The 24003-nt window shown below is 36.5% G+C and overlaps 1 protein-coding gene across 2 annotated transcripts in view; it reads left to right on the forward strand.

Annotated features, from left to right (window-relative positions):
- Positions 1–24003, forward strand: part of LOC132104340 (tumor protein p53-inducible protein 11-like) — a 35689-nt gene that overhangs the window by 109 nt on the left and 11577 nt on the right. Inside the window, exons 2-3 of one of the 2 annotated variants that reach the window (XM_059509759.1) lie at positions 2148–2258; positions 17039–17207. In XM_059509759.1, coding sequence (XP_059365742.1) covers positions 17082–17207 — 126 coding nt within the window. In that variant the 5' untranslated portion in view covers positions 2148–2258; positions 17039–17081. The remainder of the gene's footprint in view (positions 1–2147; positions 2259–17038; positions 17208–24003) is intronic. The other variant, XM_059509768.1, reaches the window with a different exon arrangement.

Below are 24003 nucleotides of genomic sequence, written 5' to 3' on the forward strand. Positions count from 1 at the left end.
CAAGCTGTATCGCTGTTGGTTTTATTCAAAGATAACAAAAGTGTTACTAGGACAGTTTCCTTTTTTGAGGGCAGGGAGTGTGTGTACACGGTTAGTCCCATTCTCTCTGTTTTTGTCCGATTAATAAAACCATGGAAACAACTTACACGTTAATTAAATGCTTACCATTTTAAGTATTATTCTACTTTAGCTTTAGACTATAGATAACAACTGGTTGGCATTGAAAAATTAGCGAATAAACCAACTGCCTTCCAAACTCGACGTGCACTGTGCCGTCTGTCATAATGAATATAAACTGGCTTTGGACAGTTTGTCGCTCTCTGGTGAGCATATTTCATGCCAAACTAACAGTACAACATGGACAGATGCATGCCTGTTGATGGCACTTTGCGAGGTTTTAACTATAGGCTATTTGTAATGTTTAACTAAAATCAGTGCATTTTGCGTCATCTGATACATGCCTAAAGTGCTTTTAAAATTCTTGATATTAACGATTTTATAATGTTTTAGTAGTTTTACTGTCTTTATGATGGCAGTATTTGAATGTTGTATGAGATTGCAGTATTCGAGTATATTTGGCAACGTTAATTAAAGTGTTTTGACAAGTCTCTTTGTTATGGAGACAGAATTTCTTTCTGATTTTTATTTATGGACATGATATACATCAACAAACTACTTTTATTTTGTAGGAGTTTGGGATGGACAGTTAGTATATTGAATGACAAAATTTCTTCTGTTGACCTAACTCTTATAATTGGCTGTTGATGTATAAGTTTTCATCATGCAGTGGATGGAAATCGCAATCAGTCCTTACTGTTACACTTATTTGATAACACAGAAACCAGTGTTAACAGTCTTCTTATCTATTTTTCAGTAGCACAGAATCATTTCTAAAGCACTCAATGCATCAGTGGTTAGGGACATGGTTTCAGAGGGTAAACAAAACATCTGACCACAAGGTCTCATTTTGCTTTCTTTTAAAACGGTTTGAAATAATGTGCTTAATGTTTAAATTGGGCTTTATTTGATCCCAATTCTATCTACACTGCACAGATATGATTTAGCCTAAGAACACTCTCATCTACACTTGTCTTGGTTTATAACTACATTTGATAGTGACCCTAGTCACTTTTAAGGAAAAAAAGAATTGTTTAAAAAATCCAGATACCTACATTTAGGTGAACATCATTTAATCAGGATTTATGCTGTGACTTAAAAATACCTTTTAAATTATTTAAACTGATAGTATTAATCTGTCAAATTTTGTTACTTTCGGTTAATGGTTAAAGGGTTAATATGAACATCCCTACTATAGCAACCAGTTAAAATGGAGAAAAGTTATCTCAACTTTTGTGTTGTGTGCCTATGTGTACCAAACTGAGCACGGAGGGAAAAAAGAACAGTAAAGAACTGTCTGAGGATTTGAGAAACACAATTGTGGAAACCTGAGGAAGGCAAAATCCTTCTGGGAGAATGTCCTTTGGACAGATTTAGACTCAAATAGAGCTTTTTGGTAAAGCACATCTTTCTACTGTCTTCAAAAAACAAAAAGAGGCCTTTAAAGAAAAGAACACTGTTCCTGCAGTCAAACATGGTGGAGGTTCACTGATATTTTGGGATTGCTTTGGTGCCTCAGGCACTGGATGTCTTGACTGTTTGCATGGCATTATGAAATCTGAAGACTACCAAAGAATGGAGCAGTTAACAGGGATTTCCTCTCATTTCACAATGCTGTGCCTGTACAGTGTCTTGTAGCCACTTGTACCAGTATGGAGGTTTTTTTAAATTCATAACGTGTACGTAATTCAAACCGGTTTACCGTTTGAACCATTATACCACCAAAGACTACTATAGATTAAATATTGATCAATTATAGAGTATATGTTTCTGATAAAACATTGATTGATAAAGCCCTACCAAAGACCCTGAAGGCTTACTGACTTGAGGTAAAGACTTCTTAATGAACCAAGTAGAAATAGTTATTTTCTTTTCAATGTTTTTAACAGTTTACAGTAGCTTCTAAATGAAATGTGACATTCCTCACTATATGGAAGTACATTACAGAAAACACTTAATTGGGTCAGTCCCCTGTGCTCTGACTTCTTTTACCTGCTTCACATTAATTAATAATTTTCTCTGTTCCTCAGATCTCACTAGATGCATGGTGGATTGTGTATCTGAGATTTTAGCAGAAGACGTTGGACCATATGTTCAGAGAGCGGGATTTTGCATTCTACGTCCAACTCCATTGACTGGAAGTAAGCAGTTTACATTTGGGTTTGTTTTATGCTTTTGATATAATATTTGTAAAATAACTGCATGGTTATAAATTTTTTTTCTCCTGAAAATTTCAGCTGTATACTTTTACAATCAATATTTTTTTCTAAATAAGATATGAAGTGTAACACGTGAAAACACAAAGGTTGTACTTCAACCTTGAATTGCTCTGATGGAAAATATATTTTTTATTTTAATGGAACGACCATACTTGTCAACACCCAGATTAATTGTTCTGTTTTAAACTGTTTTTATTTTATTTGTTTATTTATTTTATTTGGGGCGTTAATTTCATTGTAATTAAATGCAATTCATTAATGCAATAAATCTCCTGCAGCCATCATTTCTTAATGGTCACATGAGTCAATACAATCAGGACACTTAAGATAGTATTGAATGAAACGCTTCCTAAATCCTCTTTAGATGTTGTGTCCTTTTGCTGTAGAAAAGCATGTATGTGAGGCCTTGGACTGAATCACTGAGGAAGATGCATGCTGTGCTTCATGAAGTGAAACATTAACAGCCCTGATTGAGGTAATAGCTCTGTGTTTAGTCAGATGACCGGATCATCAGTAATCCAAGGCCAGAAAAGGCCCAGAAGGAAACTTTGTTCCCATTCAGTGGTACATTTTTAGGTATAAAGTTAGGAGTGTGAGGGCTGTGGATTTGTATTACAGCAGAGCGTTGGTTTCACCTGTAGTACTATATGTCGAGGCTGATGCTGGTGAAGGAAATATACAGCTTTTTTGGGGCTATTAAGCAATATGCATCCAAAGTTGCAATTAGCAAGTGTCTCTTTGTCTTACTGTTGCTGCTAGACTCAGATTAAAGTGTAAAGCCAACGATTTTAGTCTTATCATCTTCCCCACCAAAACCCCACCCATCCCAGCCATTTCATCTGGCAGACTAACACTCACATCTCTCCACATATAAGCCCTCATCTGTCTCAATCTATAATTTTGCCTCACAGTTTTGTTCAATCCTTGCACTTGACTTCATCATCATCATATGACACTACAAGATAATTTGGCAAGAAAACACATAAAAGAAGTATAAACAAAAAGGGATAGGCATCCAAGCTTGTCCAGATAATGTTTTGATTATCATTTTGACTTTGATGTGGCAGATGCTGTGTTTTCATTCAAAGAGCACATTGAAGAACTTCTCACAATATCGGCTGGTCGCCTGTCACATATTAGGAAGAGGAGTTATTTGATTTACTAAATTTCCCTTTAGATCAATAAAGTATTTATCTTACTATAAATAGCCAATTGACCCTCCACACATATTCTCCAGTGTCAAAGATATGAAGATTTTTATGGCACAGGAGGCTCCATTCCACTTAGCCATGTGAAATGAGATGCAACGTTTCTTTTGTGAAGCAAAGTGCATAATGGCTGTAGCTCTTAAATATAAACCAAATTGATTTTTTCCCCACAAATGGCCATGGAAAGAACATCCTCAACCTTTTAACCATCTGATTTTAACCACAGATGACTGCACAGCAGCAAAGAGGGCTTTTCATCCTCCAGCCTAATTAACGTATGGGGTCTTTGTCAGGAACCTCTGTGGCAAGAGCATTTAAATATTTAGCTGTACTAATTTCTTTTTATAACCATAGAGTGTCTAAATGCTGCCGATTTTGGAAAAATGCTCAGCATTTTTGTGCAGCTGCAGGTGCTTTGAAATGTTATATCTTTTCCCCACATGAATGTCACTCAATAAGGAATGACTGCAGATGTTATTCTGTATTTTGCTGAACTTCATACCAATAAACACACTTGCAGAGAGCAAAGGGAATTTGCTTGTTGTGTGCAAAATGTTTATTATATAGTACAATGATGTAGAAATGCAAGTACTTGGATGGGCATTTACCTACATTTAGCTCTGAACTTTTTAGTCCAGATATGTTGAATGCAGCAGGATTGTTTACTTTCAAGTCACCACTGAATAATTTTTGAACAGGCTATAATTTGATACTGATTTGATGCTGTCAAAGTTTGAGTGAGAGGCAGGCTTGTAATATAATGGTTGAACAGTTTCTTTTGTTAACTTGGTGTTCATGTTCAGAGATGGCTTATTACAGCTAAAGCTATCCAGCTAGTGTAAGCAAACGGTTCAGTTTATTATTGCTCTGAGCCATTGGGGAGTGTGGGAGACAAATTTACAGTGAGCGAGTCAAATTATTGCTGTAATAACTGAAAATTCTGGTTTGGTCAGTTCGGTCAGTCCTTTCATGCTACTTTCTCTGCTGCTTGCTTAGGGTGTAGATTAGTGTTTGACCAATATTGCTTTTTTGACAGCCAATGTCAGTGCTGATATCTTGGAAAGCAAGGGGGCAGATAGCCAATATAAAGCCAATATGTATGTGTGTGTGTATATATATATGTGTGTGTGTGTGTGTGTGTGTATGTATTTTTATTTTATTAATATTTAAAGGTATTTTAGATTTAGTCCGAGAGCTTTCTGTCCCTCCATTGAAAATGTATGTACGTTATACTGTCCATGTCCAGAAAGGTAATAAAAACATCTTCAAAGTAGTCCAGTCACACACAGAACACTCGATCATGCAGGATACACATACACATTTCACAAGATCTCACAGCTGGATTCGACTTAGTTTGCAAGGTTTGTGAGATTACTGTAAAATGTTCATTAGTCATTCAAAGATTTGTTTAAATGATAAAAAATGTGTATTTGTTTAATGCTGATGGCAAACGAGAAAGTATTATAATGTTTCCCTTTCTATTACTAATAATATAAAAGCAATCATTATAATACTTTCTGTATACATTATTCCTTTTTTTAAGCATTTTATCTGATTATTAGACCGACTTCTTCTTATTAGACAGAACTGTTGACAATGACAGTAAACAAGAGGGAGACTGTGTGCATTGCTCAGGTGCAGCCTTTCTCAGCGCCGTTAAAATAAAAGTCCACTCCGCCGTCTAAATAAATGTCCTGCCTCGAACACATCTGCCAAGCAGAAAAACTTATCGGGCAATGCCAATAATTGAAAGAAATGCCCGATATCGGCCGTGACGATATATCGGCCGTGACGATATATCAATTGATCACTAGTGTAGATAGAGTCAGATTTTTTGACTTACTTGTTATGTTATTTTAGTGTCATTGATATGCTATTATAGTTTTTGTTAGTATTTTCACTTAGATTACATTTTATATATTTCTTATTTTCAGTAAAGTTTTAGTAATTCTGTTGTGTTTTCATCATTTTTAGTATTTTGTCTATGTAGTTTTTCGTTGGTTTTGGTTTTAGTTAATGATAATAGCCTTTACCAATATTGACTCACTTTAAAATGTAGCCAACAATTCTGTTATAGAAATATTTTTGTATTAGCTTTCTACGTAAAAAATATTAAACAAATTTTGAATTTGTGCTTGGTTGAACTAACATATGTAATTAAGAACCTTGTCACTTAATATTTCATTTTGGAGCGTCAGTCTATTTAATTATATGAAACTGTCTTCTTTTAGTGTTTTATTTTACATTAATCACCAGCATGATAAAACACAAATGTTTCGGCTCAAGGCCTTCTTCAGTGTGTTGAATAATTCAGTCCCTCCACCCACTTCTTAAATAATTAATTTTATTGAAGTTATCATTCATAGCTAATGTTGAGTCTCTAAAAATACACGTTTACATTCCATTTAAATGTTTGACAATTTACATTTGCACATAACAAAATTTTCGCAACTACCAATACATTACATAAGACATGATTACACCCATGGCTATGACATGAATAACATGAGGGTCCCATATTTATAACAATTTAACAATTAAAGTGTTTAATAGTTTCATAAATAGACAATCACCAACATCAACTACCCCAATTAGATATCATAATATATATATATAAATACATAACAATGGAGGGTGCAATGATTAAAGAAATGCATTGTCTTAAATAATCATTGACCGTCACATTTTACTTCACAAAATATTAAAATGGACTTGATCAAATGTACAAATGTTGAACCTTTATCACATTATCTTTCTAGTTGAGTAGTATTAAATATAACCTTATGATGATGAATGAATTTTGTACAACAGCGTGTCTTCCTGTAACCCTTTGTTTTATTCATCTGGTGGAAAAATTGAAGTGTTTATTGTTTAGAGGCCATCTGTTATTGCTGATGAATTACTTAGTCGGTTTAAATATGAGCATTATGCCAGCTCTGTTTTACTTCTCCGGGACTTACTGCTTGTTCACATTATTTCCACTGAGGTGACTGAGAGCAGCTCTTGGACTTACACACAGCAGGCAGAGCTTTCCTTCTCATGCCAGCAACCAGAAAGCACAATTCACAAAAATTACGATGCAATATTTTTGTATCTGAACTTACAGAAAAGCAACCACTAAATGTTTTAATAAACATTAGGTGATTAATAAAAACATGGCAGTGCCAGTTTAATTTTGAGCAGTGATTGTGGGAACTTTTTGTACTCTAAAAAAAAGGAATAATGAAAATTCTGTCAGCTTGTTTCAGTGTCTGCTATTTAAACTTTATACTGATGGTGTTTCTTGTAGACATCATGCAGCTTTCAGAGGCAGTTCTGAACATCCAGCGGAAAGCGTCATGCGGAGCTCTTCAAATCAATATGACATGCCTGACAGCTTAAAACAGCAGAATTGGAGGGACTCTCAGATTCTCTCAAAAGGTGTTGGTTCTGCTTGCAACTAATGACTCTTAGCTGAAGGCACTGCATCATAATAATAGGGGAAAACTGCTTTCCCTGGAAAACTGATGGAGCCTACAAAATATAGGACAGTGAAGCACTGGCTGACACATAGATTCGATATTCAACACAACGTCAAGTCCATCTCATCGCTTTCCATGAGCAATATATGCCTCGTTTTAAGAAACCTTTTCACTTCAAATTCGTGCTTGGGGTTAAATGTTTAATCTGTCAGATCCCAATTCATGTAATATGCATGACTGTAAATCCCACCTAGATCTGCGCTGACCTTTCTTATCTGTATGAGAGTGTGTTGTCATGACGAAAATCTTGACTGATGTATAGACATGAGATCGGGATGTTCATCTCTGGTGTTGAGACTCTGAAATGTATGTGTGGTAAAAGGTTCTCCACATTTAAACCCGTTGTGTGTGTGTGCATATAAAATCTATTTTAATAAATTGCATTGAGAAATTATTGTAAGCCAGTTGAGGTTAATTATAGCTACATGTACAGTGTAAATACACCCTAAGTAAAACACCTTCTGCGCTCCACTCCATATGTATGTTAGATTGTGCAACCTTCTTGATTTTTAATACTTTATATGTAATGTACTTGATGGTGTTATGTCTATAAGCACATTTGTTTACTCTTCCTTGTAAGTTTGTTTTAAATCTCATGAGGTAATGGATGGAATACACTACATAACATTTGCCTGATTTGCAGTCTGGACAAGTCTGGAGAATCTGTCTGCAGGTTTTGGGCAGTTGGAGATGACAGGTTTCTCAGAAAAGTGTGTAGTGTATGATGGGTACAAATTCCTTTCGGACAACAAATCTGTTCAGACAGAGAATATCAAACATGTTTGATATTTTGAGCTCATTCTAAAACCACACATTGTTTTCATTTGTCATATATCTTCTTGCAACAAATTGCATGTTTGTTGTGTTTGGAACAAGTGTATGTTGCCTATTGTTTTAAAATCCATTCAGGATTATGTAGACATAAGTGTTTCAGTAAATGATGACAGAATTGAAAAAGTGTCTGTTAACAGAGGTTTTGATTTATGTGAATTGTTTTATTTTTTATTTACCCTTAAAGGGTCAATAGACTGAATCATTTTCAGGCTCCATCTGTGTGATAACCCCAGCAAGTAAAATGTATTTTAATTTAAATAGTAAAAAAAATAAATTTAATGGACATACATTTATATTTGGCCAGACTATGCAGAGTACAGTGGTGGTGTGCTGTGCATGAGCGATGTATCTGTAGGCAGGTTATAGTGAAGATGGGATCTCAAGTATTCCAGAGGGGCTAGTAATGGAAGTGGGAGAAGCCTTCTTGAAAATGGTAGTTAGTTAAGATGCCGCAGATTGTATTGTTCATGTGGGGAAGAGGAGGATGAGGCCTGAGATGGAGAGTAATTCAGTGATGCCCTGCAGCAGTGGCGCCTGCAGCTGTATGCCTGTACACACTGTGCGAACATTTTCCCTGCAAATATTTTAGCAGTTTTACCTTTTTGTGTCCCGTATTTCTGTCAAATGAACCAGTGATGCCAATCATTCATGATTTAATCATCCTTGGGTTAAATGCAGGGCTTTTCACGTCATTTTCTTTCTTTCTTGCACTTTATTTTGAGTCAGTTCTCTCTTTTCGATGAACTGGCCTAATGCATTTGGATCACTCTTTCACTGAATCATATTGGCTTCTGGCCAACAGTCTGAAATTTATGGGGGTTTGAGGCAAAAATGCCACCAAACTGGACAAAAATGTCCCTGTTCAGTTGAACTAAATCTAAACTGAAAAATGTTCATTGCGGCATTACATTTAGATATGCTCAGATCGCATCATATTTATTTTTATGCGCTTTTACAGCATTGTACATTATAACCAATCACACACGATTCTGTTGAGTTTTTGAATGCAATGGCCAATCTGATGCATTCAGATGAGTCATCACTGAAAAGCTGGCGTTTTGTTCAGTGTGCGCATTCGCTGATTAAAATGTGTCTATTAAACTGTGATCACATTAAATATAAATTCAGTCTTATTAAAATATTTTATGACGTGACACCCACTGGACTTGCCTAAAAAGCGTCCATTCACACCAAATCGGTTTTTGTGTCTACCCGCACTGTTTTTCAGTCGTTTTCCTATGAACATGTGATGGATGTCTTTGACCATTCCATTGCTCTTTGCTGTTTTGATTGTTTTCAGGGTTTTACATGTCTGTGCGTACCCTCAGCTGAAATCCTGCAGGCGCCTCTGCCTTGCAGCATCAAAATTTACATGTAAAGGCTAGTTCAAACGGTCTCAAAAACTTGCTGTTTGTTGGTGTTTTGCACAGAATGTTCAATTGCTGGTTATCGTGTCATGGAACATTTGAGCAGTCTGGTATGATTTTCCATCGAACCCTGACATAATCGTGTTGGGCAGTAACGCATAATTTACTAACGCATTACTGTATTTGATAACTTTTTAAGTAACAGAGTAATTTAACGCATTATTATTTTCAAAATGGTAATTAGGAATATAGTCACAAGCTGAGGTCTCTATATGTTACTGCCATGTTACATTGCTTAAAAAATGCACTGTTTTATAATCTAGAGATTGTAAAAACGATGTAGCACACGTACTGTGGAGTCAAGTGCCAGTGGATTAGAGACCTGCTCCCTTGAGACCCGACGCAACAGAACAGAGTGCAGTGCTGGACAAGATTTCATGAATTTCATGGAGAAGAAAGTAACGTATCTAGTAATGTAACCAATTACTAATTACTTCTTAAAGTAATCAGAACAGTAATGTTATTGCTTTTTAAAGGAGTAATCAGTAATTTGATTACATTTTCAGAGTAACTTGTTCAACACTGATCATGAATTGTTGCCGTGGCAGTAAGATAATTTCCACATCTTTAGAAATGAATGTCTGTGGATGTAATTGCCTTAGTGAAACCAGAAAAGTCATAAAGTATATATTGTATATTTGATGTGTTATTGAGTAGTTATAATTTTTTATATAAGTTTTTATAAGTTTTCTCTAGCATCATTTTCAGCATCAAAACACAAGGAATGCAAACACTGAATTCAGTGTACATCAGTAATAATTCAATAACTTTCACATCCAGTGGGTTGTGCCAAGTGGGTTGGTTCAGAGCTTAAATTTATAAAGATTACTGTTATACAAATTGTGATTGGTAAGATTTTGTTTCTTTGAAGATCAAATGCTCATCAGCATTTATTAAAAATATTTTGTTCTTGTTTCTTTCATGCAATTTAATGCATACTTTCTAAATGAAGTGCTTAAAGGGGGCATAACATACAGTTTCACCGTTTCACAGTTTCGGATGAAGCTGAAGCAGCTGGGCGCGATCTTGCTCTCACTCTGGTCAATGTGTGCTTGGGTGCACTCTTCCGGAAGAAATGCCCATATAAGGAGTTCCACCCTCGTCTACGTCATGAAGAGTCATGATAAAAAATTAAAAAATAAAACTCTCCGAAACTAGTACGAACCCAGAAGTAAGATTTTTTGTCACAGAAATACTCTGTCATATGTCCAAATTGTTTTTTGAAACTTTGTCCATGCTTAGCTCTTTAACAGTGTAAACAACTCTGAATGCATGAAACAGCATTGTAGCCCCCCTTTAATTAAAAAAAATCCCACATATTTGAATGTTAGTACAACCCGAATTCCGGAAAAGTTGGGACGTTTTTTAAATTTTAATAAAATGAAAACTAAAAGACTTTCAAATCACATGAGCCAAAATTTTATTCACAATAGAACATAGATAACATAGCAAATGTTTAAACTGAGAAAGTTTACAATTTTATGCACAAAATGAGCTCATTTCAATTTTGATTTCTGCTACAGGTCTCAAAATAGTTGGGACGGGGCATGTTTACCATGGTGTAGCATCTCCTTTTCTTTTCAAAACAGTTTGAAGACGTCTGGGCATTGAGGCTATGAGTTGCTGGAGTTTTGCTGTTGGAATTTGGTCCCATTCTTGCCTTATATAGATTTCCAGCTGCTGAAGAGTTCGTGGTCATCTTTGACGTATTTTTCGTTTAATGATGCGCCAAATGTTCTCTATAAGTGAAAGATCTGGACTGCAGGCAGGCCAGGTTAGCACCCGGACTCTTCTACGACGAAGCCATGCTGTTGTTATAGCTGCAGTATGTGGTTTTGCATTGTCCTGCTGAAATAAACAAGGCCTTCCCTGAAATAGACGTTGTTTGGAGGGAAGCATATGTTGCTCTAAAACCTTTATATACCTTTCAGCATTCACAGAGCCTTCCAAAACATGCAAGCTGCCCATACCGTATGCACTTATGCACCCCCATACCATCAGAGATGCTGGCTTTTGAACTGAACGCTGATAACATGCTGGAAGGTCTCCCTCCTCTTTAGCCCGGAGGACACTGCGTCCGTGATTTCCAACAAGAATGTCAAATTTGGACTCGTCTGACCATAAAACACTATTCCACTTTGAAATAGTCCATTTTAAATGAGCCTTGGCCCACAGGACACAACGGCGCTTCTGGACCATGTTCACATATGGCTTCCTTTTTGCATGATAGAGCTTTAGTTGGCATCTGCTGATGGCACGGCGGATTGTGTTTACCGACAGTGGTTTCTGAAAGTATTCCTGGGCCCATTTAGTAATGTCATTGACACAATCATGCCGATGAGTGATGCAGTGTCGTCTGAGAGCCCGAAGACCACGGGCATCCAATAAAGGTCTCCGGCCTTGTCCCTTACGCACAGAGATTTCTCCAGTTTCTCTGAATCTTTTGATGATGTTATGCACTGTAGATGATGAGATTTGCAAAGCCTTTGCAATTTGACGTTGAGGAACATTGTTTTTAAAGTTTTCCACAATTTTTTTACGCAGTCTTTCACAGATTGGAGAGCCTCTGCCCATCTTTACTTCTGAGAGACTCTGCTTCTCTAAGACAAAGCTTTTATAGCTAATCATGTTACAGACCTGATATCAATTAACTTAATTAATCACTAGATGTTCTCCCAGCTGAATCTTTTCAAAACTGCTTGCTTTTTTAGCCATTTGTTGCCCCCGTGCCAACTTTTTTGAGACCTGTAGCAGGCATTAAATTTTAAATGAGCTAATTAAGTGGATAAAAGTGTAAAATTTCTCAGTTTAAACATTTGCTATGTTATCTATGTTCTATTGTGAATAAAATATTGGCTCATGTGATTTGAAATTCCTTTAGTTTTCATTTTATTAAAATTTAAAAAACGTCCCAACTTTTCTGGAATTCGGGTTGTATATGTTTTTGTTCAATATGTGTATTAATAAAAATTAATGGTAAATATACTTCTGGAAAAGCAAGTTGTGCTTGTTATGGTTTTGCTGTGAAACTTTGTTCACAATTAAAGATGTTAAAGGTGCTCACCGTCATCTTTAGGGGAGGTTGTTGTTCCTGCACCAAATTAACAGGTCAGCCAGATTCATTTTCCAGACTGATTCATCATCATTTCAGTAATTCTTGTGGTGTCACAAAAATAGATAATTAAATAATTTGTTGTGGGTACATTTTAGTGTTTATTGCTCCCTCGTTCAGATCTCTTATAAGCAATTATCTTACAAATCTAACTCTTTCCCCAAATGATTTGTACGCCCATATTGTACAAGTAAACAAATCAAAATACCTGTATCTTTAAAAGTAAATTGAAGATTTGGCAACCTGATGTACAATTATTTAAATAATCAGTTTACACATGTTGGCAAACACTGGCATGTCTAAACAACACATTGTAAGCAAGTAGCTAATCTAGAATTTAAATGTGTGCTTCATAAAACCATCTTTGAACGTAAATGCAATGACATAGAGGAAATGAGATGCTCAACATTTGAATAGAGGGCACAGCATTAATAACAGCCAACCTCAAATAGCTGATTAATGATTAGAGAGGCATGATCCCTGAATATATTTATGATTATATGAAAGGCACAAAGTTCATACCATTTGTGTTACTAGGCAACTGAAACAACTTAACGTTTGCAGTGAAGATGATGTGAGACTGAAGAACAGTTGGATGAGCTGTCATAGATGGCAGACTGAATAAAAGGGATGGAGTAGACAGTTTACTTTTTGAATTTTTAATGGTGTTGTATTGTATAGCCTGAGGGTTTTACATTTCTTGGCCTAGGGTTCTCAGACTGAAGGGTCCAAATGTCAAACAGCTGTGAAATGAACAGATGGTGAGACTTGGGGGTAATTCTGGTTTTCATGCGCAGCTGGGACTTCGATATACACTTATTCAGTAAAGGATGGATTATATGGATTAAAAGGATGAATTTGTCTTTAGTTTATCCTTCATTGTCATGTAATTTTTTTGTGTGTAATTAGATGCATTATGGCAGTTAGGCTTTGTGAAAAATTTTTGGTAGATTGATTTCTGCATTGTTAAAAAAAAAAAATAAAGTTAAACACCTGTCAAAGATTTACTTATTTGTTGTAGTTTTTTGACAGTTTACTTTTATTATTACTGTTATTGCACTAATGAAGCTTTGCTATTATGGTATGGGCTACACTAAAAAATACTTTTATGATTCAGTAAAATTTGCAGACTTCCCAGCATGCACTGGGGCATTAATAATTAAGTGAAAGTGAATAGAAAGTGAAAGTGAAGTGTCGTGTGGCCAAGTATTGTGTCCCCATCTCTGTCTCCATCTGTCAGTATCAAACAATGTGCAAATCTAGCGTCAAACTAAGCCCTTTTTAATAAAACATCACAGAAATGACATCAACAAATAACCACATGTGAAACTGTTGCTGTCCCAGAAAAACAAACTGCATTCACTGTTCATGTAATGCTGGGTTCTTTGGGAAACTGAACAAGGTTATCTTTCCCTCACAATCAAAAACACACTTCTTTAAAGACATTCTTCTCAAGCAAGTCCTGTGCGGTGCTGCCGATGTCTTCCGTAACCCAAATGAAGCACACTGATGGGCAGGCTATTGATCTTTTGGGAGAGGTGCCCATACAAGGAACCCCGTCATTCATGATGTCATGTAGGGCCAAGCTTGGAAAAAATACTTTCCAAAACATATACAAACTCGGAAGGAATGTATTTGGTACAGAAGTACGTCCAAATCTTTTTTTGAAACTTTTTTTTGTTTAGCATGATAATCCATCTCTTTAACAGTGTAGATAATGCAGAATGCATGATAAAGCGTTAGCCCCTCCTTTAATAAGGATAGATTTAAGTGTGTCTCACTGAATTTATATTTTTATGAGAGTTGAATGATGACTTTTTGACACTATGTTCAATCATTTTGTATCAGCAAACTGTCCTGGAACATTCCAGAGTTGTAATTCTTTTTGGAAGACCATAAAAGACTTTTACTAGAGTTGTTAAAGGGAAATTATGAAACTCATAAAGTTAAATTCAAAAGCCTATTTAGAGACCATGTTAATAGCATATTATAATTTTTTTATAATTTTTCTTTTAGAAAAAAAGCTATTTAGTACTGGCAGCTGTTGGTTAAATGCCTCAGAAAGGACATATGTGCGCCATTTTGGCAAGTGGCTGCATTTTTTCTCTCTTTTTTACTAGCCGACTTGCTCATTTGTCTAATGGGAATGAGTTGAGTAATGGAATAGAACAAGAGTTTTAACCCTGCAGTTCTCCTTCGGGAACATCATTCAATCTTTTAGCGTTAAGCAGCGTCTAGTGTCTCACAATAAGTTGAGTAGCCTCAGTCTGTGCTTTCTGTCCTCATTAGATCTGTAGATCAGAGCTCTAGATCAGAGCTGAAGAGCTGAGATCAACATGGTGCAGCTGCTGTCATGAATCAAGCTCTTCATTAACACCAAACTAATCAATTAGATTAGAAAGGCTTTGGGTTGTTCAATAAGCAGTCTGCACAAGATATCAGAGAAACATGTCCTCTTCCCCTCTGTGCTACAGAAATCTGCAGTCTTTGAACCTCTTTGAAAGTGTATCCCATACATATACAGGATAACATTTCCTATTTCTGGTGAGATATTATGTATAGTTTTTCCCACCTAAACAATTTAACTCTTTCAAGCTGTTCAAAGCTTTGTGATGGAAAAGATTTAAAGATTTGTGATGGAAAAGAGTCAATGCTACCTAATTTTTTTATTATTATCATTTTTTTAAATAACCCAATATTGTTGGTGATTTTTATATAATATCACATTTTTATATGCTTGGTTATATATAAGTCCTTTTAAGACAAATCATGTCACTCAGCGGCCATCTTTGAAACACCGCTCGGGCATGCAAGTGCAACTCCTATCTCTTTGAATGTCGAAACATAAAATTCGCCAAAACAGTTCAATAAGCTTACGATTAAATTTCATATTTGAAATCACCAAAGGAATCTGTCAAAAACTGTGTCATAAATGTTATTACTTTTGCTCAAATAGCATTATAAAAAGCTTATTTGTCAGGATAGATCAGCCAGTGCGCATGCGCAGTACTGAGCGCACGTCTCGGAACGCTGACTGTTTCTATAACAACCGGGACGCTTCTAACAGCAGCTGCAGTGACGTGCTGACCACTCCGATTAGCGATTGTCTCCTCCATTCAGAAGGCAGCGCTTCCTGCGACTGAGCGGCAATATTGAGCATTGCATTTTCCACATTCAAAACTATATGAGTGACAGGTCTTGGGTATCCTATAGATATGAAAAGTAATGATGTTTTTGTGATGTATATGCTGATTTTGAAACAAAATCTTTGGAGTGTATTTAAACATAGTAAAATATGATAAATGGGGTTGATGCTTTTATTGAGGGTGCATGAAATTGAGAGAATACATAGTGGTGTCAGGACCACTATCGTCAAAATGATAGATACTTAGCTTGAACTTTGGTTTGGCGGTATGGTTCTGGTTCTGGGAAAAAACTCCCTGCCCATCCATGTAGCCTGTCTTGAATAAGCAGGGAGAGCAGCAATAATAACCCCACTAGGGTAAACCGAACAGAACAAGGCAGATATTTTAAATGTACTTAATGATATTTAAGTGTAACACTTCATTCAAGATAAAGGAGTCTGATTTGCAAGGAATATCAGAAAGTCAAGTACTGACTCTGGCGAAAGGAGGAGATGGGGATGGAGGAGGGAAAATAGCTCCTGAGCAAGCTGAAAAGCTGCTGAATACTACTAAATAGAGCTTATATAGGAATGCCATGATAGGTGTCGTATTCCTATAGGTAGATGTGATCAGCTGAGAATCAGCCGATGCAAGTTTGACTCGCGTGACCTGTCAGAACTAACGCTAACGCTTTATTATATATATATCAAATAAATGCATTTTTTTACCTGAACTTTCTATTCATCAAGTTATCTTAAATAACGTTATCATGGTTTCCACAAATATAACATTCTTTTGTAAACTATTTTTAACATAGATAATAAGAAATGTTTTTGAGCATCAATCATGTGACATTGAAGACTGGAGTAATGGTTGCTGAAAATTCAACTTTGCCATCACAGGAATAAATTATGGTATAGTGTATATACAAATGTGCAAGAGACAGTTAATATGTAGAGTTGTAAATAAAGGGCATCATAAGGGAAATCTATTGAGTTCTACATTCTCTCTCTCTCTCTCTCTCTCTCTCACACACGCACACACACACACACACACACACACACACACACACACACACACACACACACACACACACACACACATACATTCACTGTGTCTAGTTATAATCTTGTTTTTTTTGCAGTCTTTGAAAATGTTTTTGTATATCCCTATTCAACCAACACAGTATCCTCTGAATCCTTGTGTATGCAGCTTTGTGGGAGGTTGTGGACTTGTTTCAATAGGTCTTAATGTTTATATATATTTTTTTACTGCTATCTTTTTTCGTTTGACCTGTAAAAAAGCCTTACTGATAGATATTATTCTTTGTCATAGATGTGAAACAGAATGACATGCTGTTATATTTCACAAACCCTGCATATTACTGGTTGTGATTTTTTTTTCTTTACAATTGAAATACTATAAACAAACAGTTCTGAGAAAGTGTTCCTGCTGATGTATTATTGTTTCCTCAGTCCCTCTGACAGCTCATTGAAGTGCCTGCTTTCTTCTGCTGCCATGGCTTCCACACCTCCACCTCTCATGAAGAAGCACAGTCAGACTGATCTTGTGAGTCGCCTCAAGTCCCGCAAGGTCCTGGGTGTTGGCGGGGAGGATGATGATGGAGAGGTGCACAGGTCAAAGGTAGCATCCCACTTGCCTTCATAAGTCTTCATATTTGACCTCAATAGCTACTACTCATTAAGGAAGCATTTTTTTCTTCATATTTTGAGATCTCTGGGCAGTGTTTCCCACATTATAATTTTCTTGTAGCTTTTATTTGATTGTGACTAATATCTTTCTGGGGTTTAGTGCAATTTGAAGTGTATGTATTAATACAAATAAAAAATATAGCTCCAAGCAGCAATTATCCAGGCCAATCACTACTTAAGCAAGCAAGGCATCAAGCATCAGACCAACTGCAGCAGTGAGTAATTGAAGCCATTTTAAAATTATTTTAGTCAAAATGGCAGAAAGAAATCATAAATAAAACCACTAGTAATTAGATTTAATGGGTCATCACTTTTGACCACTTTTGTTATCAAATTGATGTGACGTGGTCAGTGTGAGGTGACAATGTCCCACACAAAGTTTGGTGTCAATATGTCAAAGCTTTGCCAAAATACAGCCAGATTCAGTTTGGTAACATTCCAGCAAATTCATTGATGCGTTAAATGATAACTGTTTGGTATATTGATGCAAAATCCATAACTTTTTACCAACATGGTCTGAAGAGGAACTGATAAAATTCTACTCAACATGCGGAACTGAATCTAAAGAGACCAGTTGTGTGATTTTTGGCCAAACCTTTCAGAAGTTATGATCAGAAATACGCCTTTTTAATATCTTGTGATCACTAGGTGGTGCTGTGCTGAAACTGTGCAGGTAGCCTCAAGTCATAGTTTTTATAACGCACCAAGTTTGGTCTTAATACACTAAAGTGTTGTAGAGATATAGCCAGCCTTGCGTCCATTTTAGCATGCTCTTTGTCAAATTCGTTTGCACGTTATTTTTTGAATGGTTTGACTAATGTACTCGAATCCCATAAATTTTAGCCAGCATGGTCTGAAGATGTTCTGAGCCAATTTGGGTGAGAGAGAATTTTTTTATATATATATATATTAGTGGTGTAATGGTACGTGTATTCGTATCGGACCGTTTTGGTACAGGGCTTTCGGTACGGTGCACATGTGCACCTAATGCAATATTTTGTGTGTGGAACATAGGTTCATTTTCGTGTTTCCACTAGTGATGTGTTGTTCTTGAACGATTCGTTCATTTTGTCCCGTGCGCAATATTCTATAGGTTCTGTTCCGCTAGTAGTAATTCACCTGTGTCAGTCAATGCAGTCTTGAGCCGGAAAGAGAATTGATTAGTTCATAGTTCGGGTCAATCGGGTTTTTGACTCGTTCCTTAATCACGTGACAGACCCATACGCTAAACCCAATGCAGTCTGAGCCTGAAAGAGAATTGATTAGTTCTAGGGCTGCAACTAACGATTATTTTGATAATCGATTAATCTGTCGATTATTTTTACGATTAATCGGTTTATGTACTTATATTTTAGTTTTGTCCATTTTTTCCAATTAAATTATTAACAAAGGGTCTTTATCATTCAACATAGACTTTTTAGAGATTTTAACCATTTTGCATGGTCATATGCTCATCAAAAATATACCTGGAGTTTTGTTTTATTATGTGTTAGTAATCCTTTGTCAAACTCTTCTGCAATTAAAACACTGACCCATACTGTAGCAAATTTCACAAGGAGATTTCAAATAATGTTTTCACCATGGCAGTCCTTAGGGCTCCTAAAGTAGTTTAACATCCCGAACAAAGCTTATTAAGGAATCTTTCAGAAAATATTTTCACGAAGAATAAGAATCAAACAGAATAAATTTGCAGTACATTGCATTTTATTCTTTTTTTCCTGTAAACACACAACTTATACCTGGGAAACAGCTTTATAGCTTATGCTGTGAAATTGTAAACAATCCTTCGAATAAAGTGCCAGTGGCATGAAACATGAATGGAACTCACATTTTAAAGTAAAATCCATCAGAAGGTTGTCCAGAAAAAAAAAATTGACACACAGTGCATTTCAAATATATTTAAACATTTACCTCTCTCATTCAGTCATAATTAGGCTGCAAGACTGAATTATGAACTGATAAAACGACAAATTGATCACAGAACATGTTTGTAAAGCTTTAAATGTTAACTGTTAAAAAGCAATGTTATTAGCTTTTACGACTAACGTCAAACATTTGCAAACAACATTGTACTGGAGAATCTGCACAAATAAAGGTCTTAAACAGTTAAACAGTTCAGTAGTGCAGAGTTTACAGGTTACTCTTCTTTTTTGAAGGCTCAAAGTAAAGTACTCCCACACTTTGGATGACTTCGTTCGATTAGTTTTATCTTCCGCTTTTTTCTTTTTCTTTCTTTGTCTTTATTAGTGATGTCCGATTCGTGAACGAATCGTTCAATTTAACCGGCTCTTCTTAGTGAACTGGTTGAACCAGTTCACCAAATCAAACTGAATCGTTTGAAACGGTTCACGTCTCCAATAAGCATTAATCCACAAATTACTTAAGATGTTAACTTTTTAACGTGATTGACACTCCCTCTGAGTCAGAATAAACCAATATCCCGGAGTAATTCATTTACTCAAACAGTACACTGACTGAACTGCTGTGTAGACCGAACTGATGAACACCGAGCCGAGCCAGATAATGAACGAACACGCCCACTGCTGGAGCAGTTCTCGTTCTCGAGTCAAGAGCCGGTTGCATCGGTGTTCGGATCACCAGTACACTGAACTGAGAATCGTTTCTGTTGGACGCGTCCGATTTGAGAACCGATGAGCTGATGCTCGTTCTCGAGTCAAGAGCCGGTTGCATCGGTTTTCGGATCACCAGTACACTGAACCGAAAACCGTTTCTTTCGGACGCGTCCGATTTGAAAACCGATGAACTGATGCTACTGCGCATGCGTGTAAAGTATTTCGGAAAGTGTGATAAAAGATCTATATACATTTTTATTATTATTATTATTATTTTTTTTTTAAGATGAATGTTTCTAATTTGTATATTGTAGATTATGTATAGGCCAGAGGGGGTTTCAGGGAAGTTGGACAATAATTAAGAACTCTAAAGACTCTATGTTTAATAGGAATAAGGGATGATTTATGAAATATGTGTACTGTATAGTTAATGATGACACATTCACAAATTGAGTTTGTAGTAAACAGAACATGAACACGAGTAGAGCAGCTGATTATACTGAACTGCAGCACGTGCCGGTTAGAGTGATTCTCGTTCTCAAGTCAAGAACCGGTTGGTTCGGTTTTCGGATCATCAGTACACTGAACCAAAACCGTTTCTTTCGGACGTGTCCGTTTTGAGAACAGAGGAGCTGATGATACTGCGCATGCGTGATTCAGCGTGAAGCTGACTGACTCACAGCGCGTCTGAACCGAACTGATTCTTTTGGTATTTGATTCTGAACTGATTCTGTGCTAATGTTATGAGCGCGGGTAAACCGAGGGCTTGAATGAAGGGGCAATCTGGCGAAACGTAAGTTCATTTAATAACAAATACATCGAAATGGTTTATGTATAGTGGTTTCTGCGCTGATGACCTAATTTATTTACTTTATATCTTCAAGACTTAAATCCTCATATGCACATTATTGCTGTTACTGTATTTGGGTGCGTTGTTGCAAAACTTAATTGTAAACTTTTCATGATTATGAGGTTTTTAACTGACTAAAGTTATGGTTACTGACTTTATATATTGGAATGTTTGATAGACGTGACGCCATTACGTCATCGCAAATGCCGTCATTATGTCGAGCGTAAAAGAACCGGTGAACCGGTTTTTTCAACCGGTTTATTGAATCGAACCGTCCGAAAGAACCGGTTCGCGGAAAAGAATCGAACTTCCCATCACTAGTCTTTATCAAGCTTACTTCACTGCCGTCTGTCTCCACCATCTCGCTGAATGCAGCAGATGCAGTTCGGGAAGCACGTGACATAAAACGAGGCCATCTATTGGCTATTCGCTACTTCTCCTGCTGAACTGGCTGAATAAATCCTGCTGTGGCTCATTACTGCCACACTTTGGTCACCGCAGATTTAAAATATGCACAAAATGAGCCGCTTACTGCAAATAAAAGTTTTTTTAAGCAACTAATCGATGACTAAATTAGTTGACAACTATTTTAATAATAGATTTTAATCGATTAAATTATTAGTTGTTTCAGCTCTAATTAGTTCATAGTTAGGGTCAATCGGGTTTTTGACTAGGTCCTTAATTACGTGACAGACCCCCACAAAAAACATAGACAGTAAAAGAATGCAGTATTGAGCCGGAAATAGAATTGATTAGTTCATCTTTTGGTTCTTCGGGTTGTTCGTTCTTTTGTCCTGTGATGTGACAACATTGGCTAGAGTAATTAGTTAATTTACAACCTTCCTTACAAATGGGTGCATAGTACTTATTGTTTTATATAATAATTATGCTTTAAATGTTGTCCATATGATGGCAAAATCAATTTGATGAAGAGCTGTTTTTTCTGTATTTAAAAAATATATATATATATATTTTTTACATTGGATTCTAATCTTCAAAAATGACCTTGTTGTATGATTTATTTCTTTTGAGTTCACCCTTCAGATTAGACTATAGAACTGTAATGTTACTTGTTTAGGATTCAAAATGTTATTTGCTTTTAATTTATGGCATTAGGCCTAAAAAAAAAAAAAGTTTGGTTCCGGTTGGTTGTCAGTTGAGGTCATTGGTCGGTAGGGATTTATTTTTTTTTTTATTTTATTTTTTTTTTCTCCAGTGGCAGTTTTACACACACACACACGCACGCGCGCTGATTTTAAATGTGTGTACCGGTACTTTTACGACAGTGATTCTGTATTCCCGTTTAAAGTCTGTTGTTGCCATAGACACGCAAAACGCACACACACACACACAAAAAGCCTTCGCGGGAGTTTGACAGGCGATCTCATAGTAGATTAACATGGAGGATTTGAACTTGAAAAACGGAGTGTACAGACATCTTTTTGTAGTCAAACAACATTCTTATGTTATGTTCATTTATGTGGTTTATTTGATTTTGATGCTATAAATTAACTAGAAGCAAGAGACGATCAGTTAGTTTTAACTGATGATCCAACTTACAGCGATCTGTTCGACACATTCAAGAGCCACAAAACGGTATTTATTGTTTACATTTCTTTAAAAAATGACCACATTTGAAAGGTGAAATAACCAAATGAGACTTTGTTTCATATTAAAAGTAAGCTGGTAATGTTAATGTCCTGTCTGTCAGCATGTTGTCAGTGCCCTCTCTGTTCCGCGATATATTGTTTACTCCCCCCTCCCCCCGTGTTTCTCTTAATGTTACGATTTCCAAACCTTAAGTTATAGCTCACTTTAGGAATTGACAGTTAAAGGGTTTTGATGCAATACTTAATGGTTTTTAACGGATTACTTAAGTGTAAAACAGCATTTAAAGGAAACTGTAATTTAATTAACGATGTGTGAAAGACCGTTCTTCCCCAGTCTCATAAAATAAATTTGGGTCGCACATAAATTGACAGGGTCGGTCGGAAACCGGAACCAAACAAATTTTTTTTTTAGGCCTTATGTCCTTTTTGAGCAATCTTCTTGTACATATATTAGACCAAAATGTCAAGTTTGCCTAGGAAAAGCAATTATTATACCTGCAAACTCAAAATTGTATTAAAAATGAACAAACTAGTCTATAAATACTTTGTATTGTAGGCTTGGATTATTATATTATTATATATCCTAGTGTTTATTTACTGATAGACAGTCAAAAAGACAAATTAATCAATATTTTATTTATAACAGGGTTTTATTTATTTTATAAAATAATAACACACCACAGATCCTGAAGAAACGGTAACAAAACCTCAGTGACAGAAATGTCAGAAATAGTGTATGGGTCTGTCACGTGATTAAGGAACGACTCGATCCGAAAGACTCAAGAGATGAACTAATCAATTCTCTTTCCGGCTCGGACTGCATGGTTCAGCGTATGGGTCTGTCACGTGATTAAGGAATGACTTGAACCCGAAGACTTGTCAGACAAGAGATGAGGTGAGCTAATCACAGACTGAAGACCCAGGTAAAGAATTAATTAATCTTTTCTGTATCTTATAGCATTTTAGTTTTGTATTGTTTGTACTGTGATCAAATAAAATACATTTTGTGATTATGAAGTCCAGATGTTTCTGAGCATTACATTTAGAAATTGTTGTTTATCTTTCATATATTTTTGTTGAAAGCAATATATAAATTATAGAATACATTGCATACAGAGCTGTTTTACTTCATGGGAGTAAAGAGTAGTTTACTTCATACTTGCATACATCGCATGAGCCACACATTTATTGTGCAATAAGAACACACCTGCTATAGCAGAGGTGGCTGACTAGATGAGTTGTGTCACAGTGTGGCACACAGCTTGGATCTAGGACACTAAAACCCCTTTCACAATGCACGTCACCTCACTTCACCAGGCACTTTGCACCATAAATAAATCCACCCTCCGGGGCTTTACTTTCACAAAACCTTGTCGAGTGATTCTTCACCCCGTGACAGTGGTGGAGAATGCGGGCAGATTAGTGAAGGATCACCGACAAGTTCACCGGCCCAACTCCTAATTTTTTTTCTCCTTCTTCCACGGAAGGCGGCGTGCGCGTCCCCGCGATGGAAGACGTCTTGCAACGCCTCGCGGAAGTGAGTATCCGCCAGCAACAAATAGTGGAACACCTCGCCACTCGCCTGGGCAGGACGGAGGATGAACTCACCGCCGTCAGGGCCTCCGTAGCCCAGCGCGTTCCGCTACCTGAACCGCGGGACTTGTGGAGGCGATTGAGCTGGCGGATGCTGTCCAT

The sequence above is a fragment of the Carassius carassius genome, chromosome 2, assembly GCF_963082965.1.
Source record: "Carassius carassius chromosome 2, fCarCar2.1, whole genome shotgun sequence".
Classification (NCBI taxonomy): domain Eukaryota; kingdom Metazoa; phylum Chordata; class Actinopteri; order Cypriniformes; family Cyprinidae; genus Carassius; species Carassius carassius.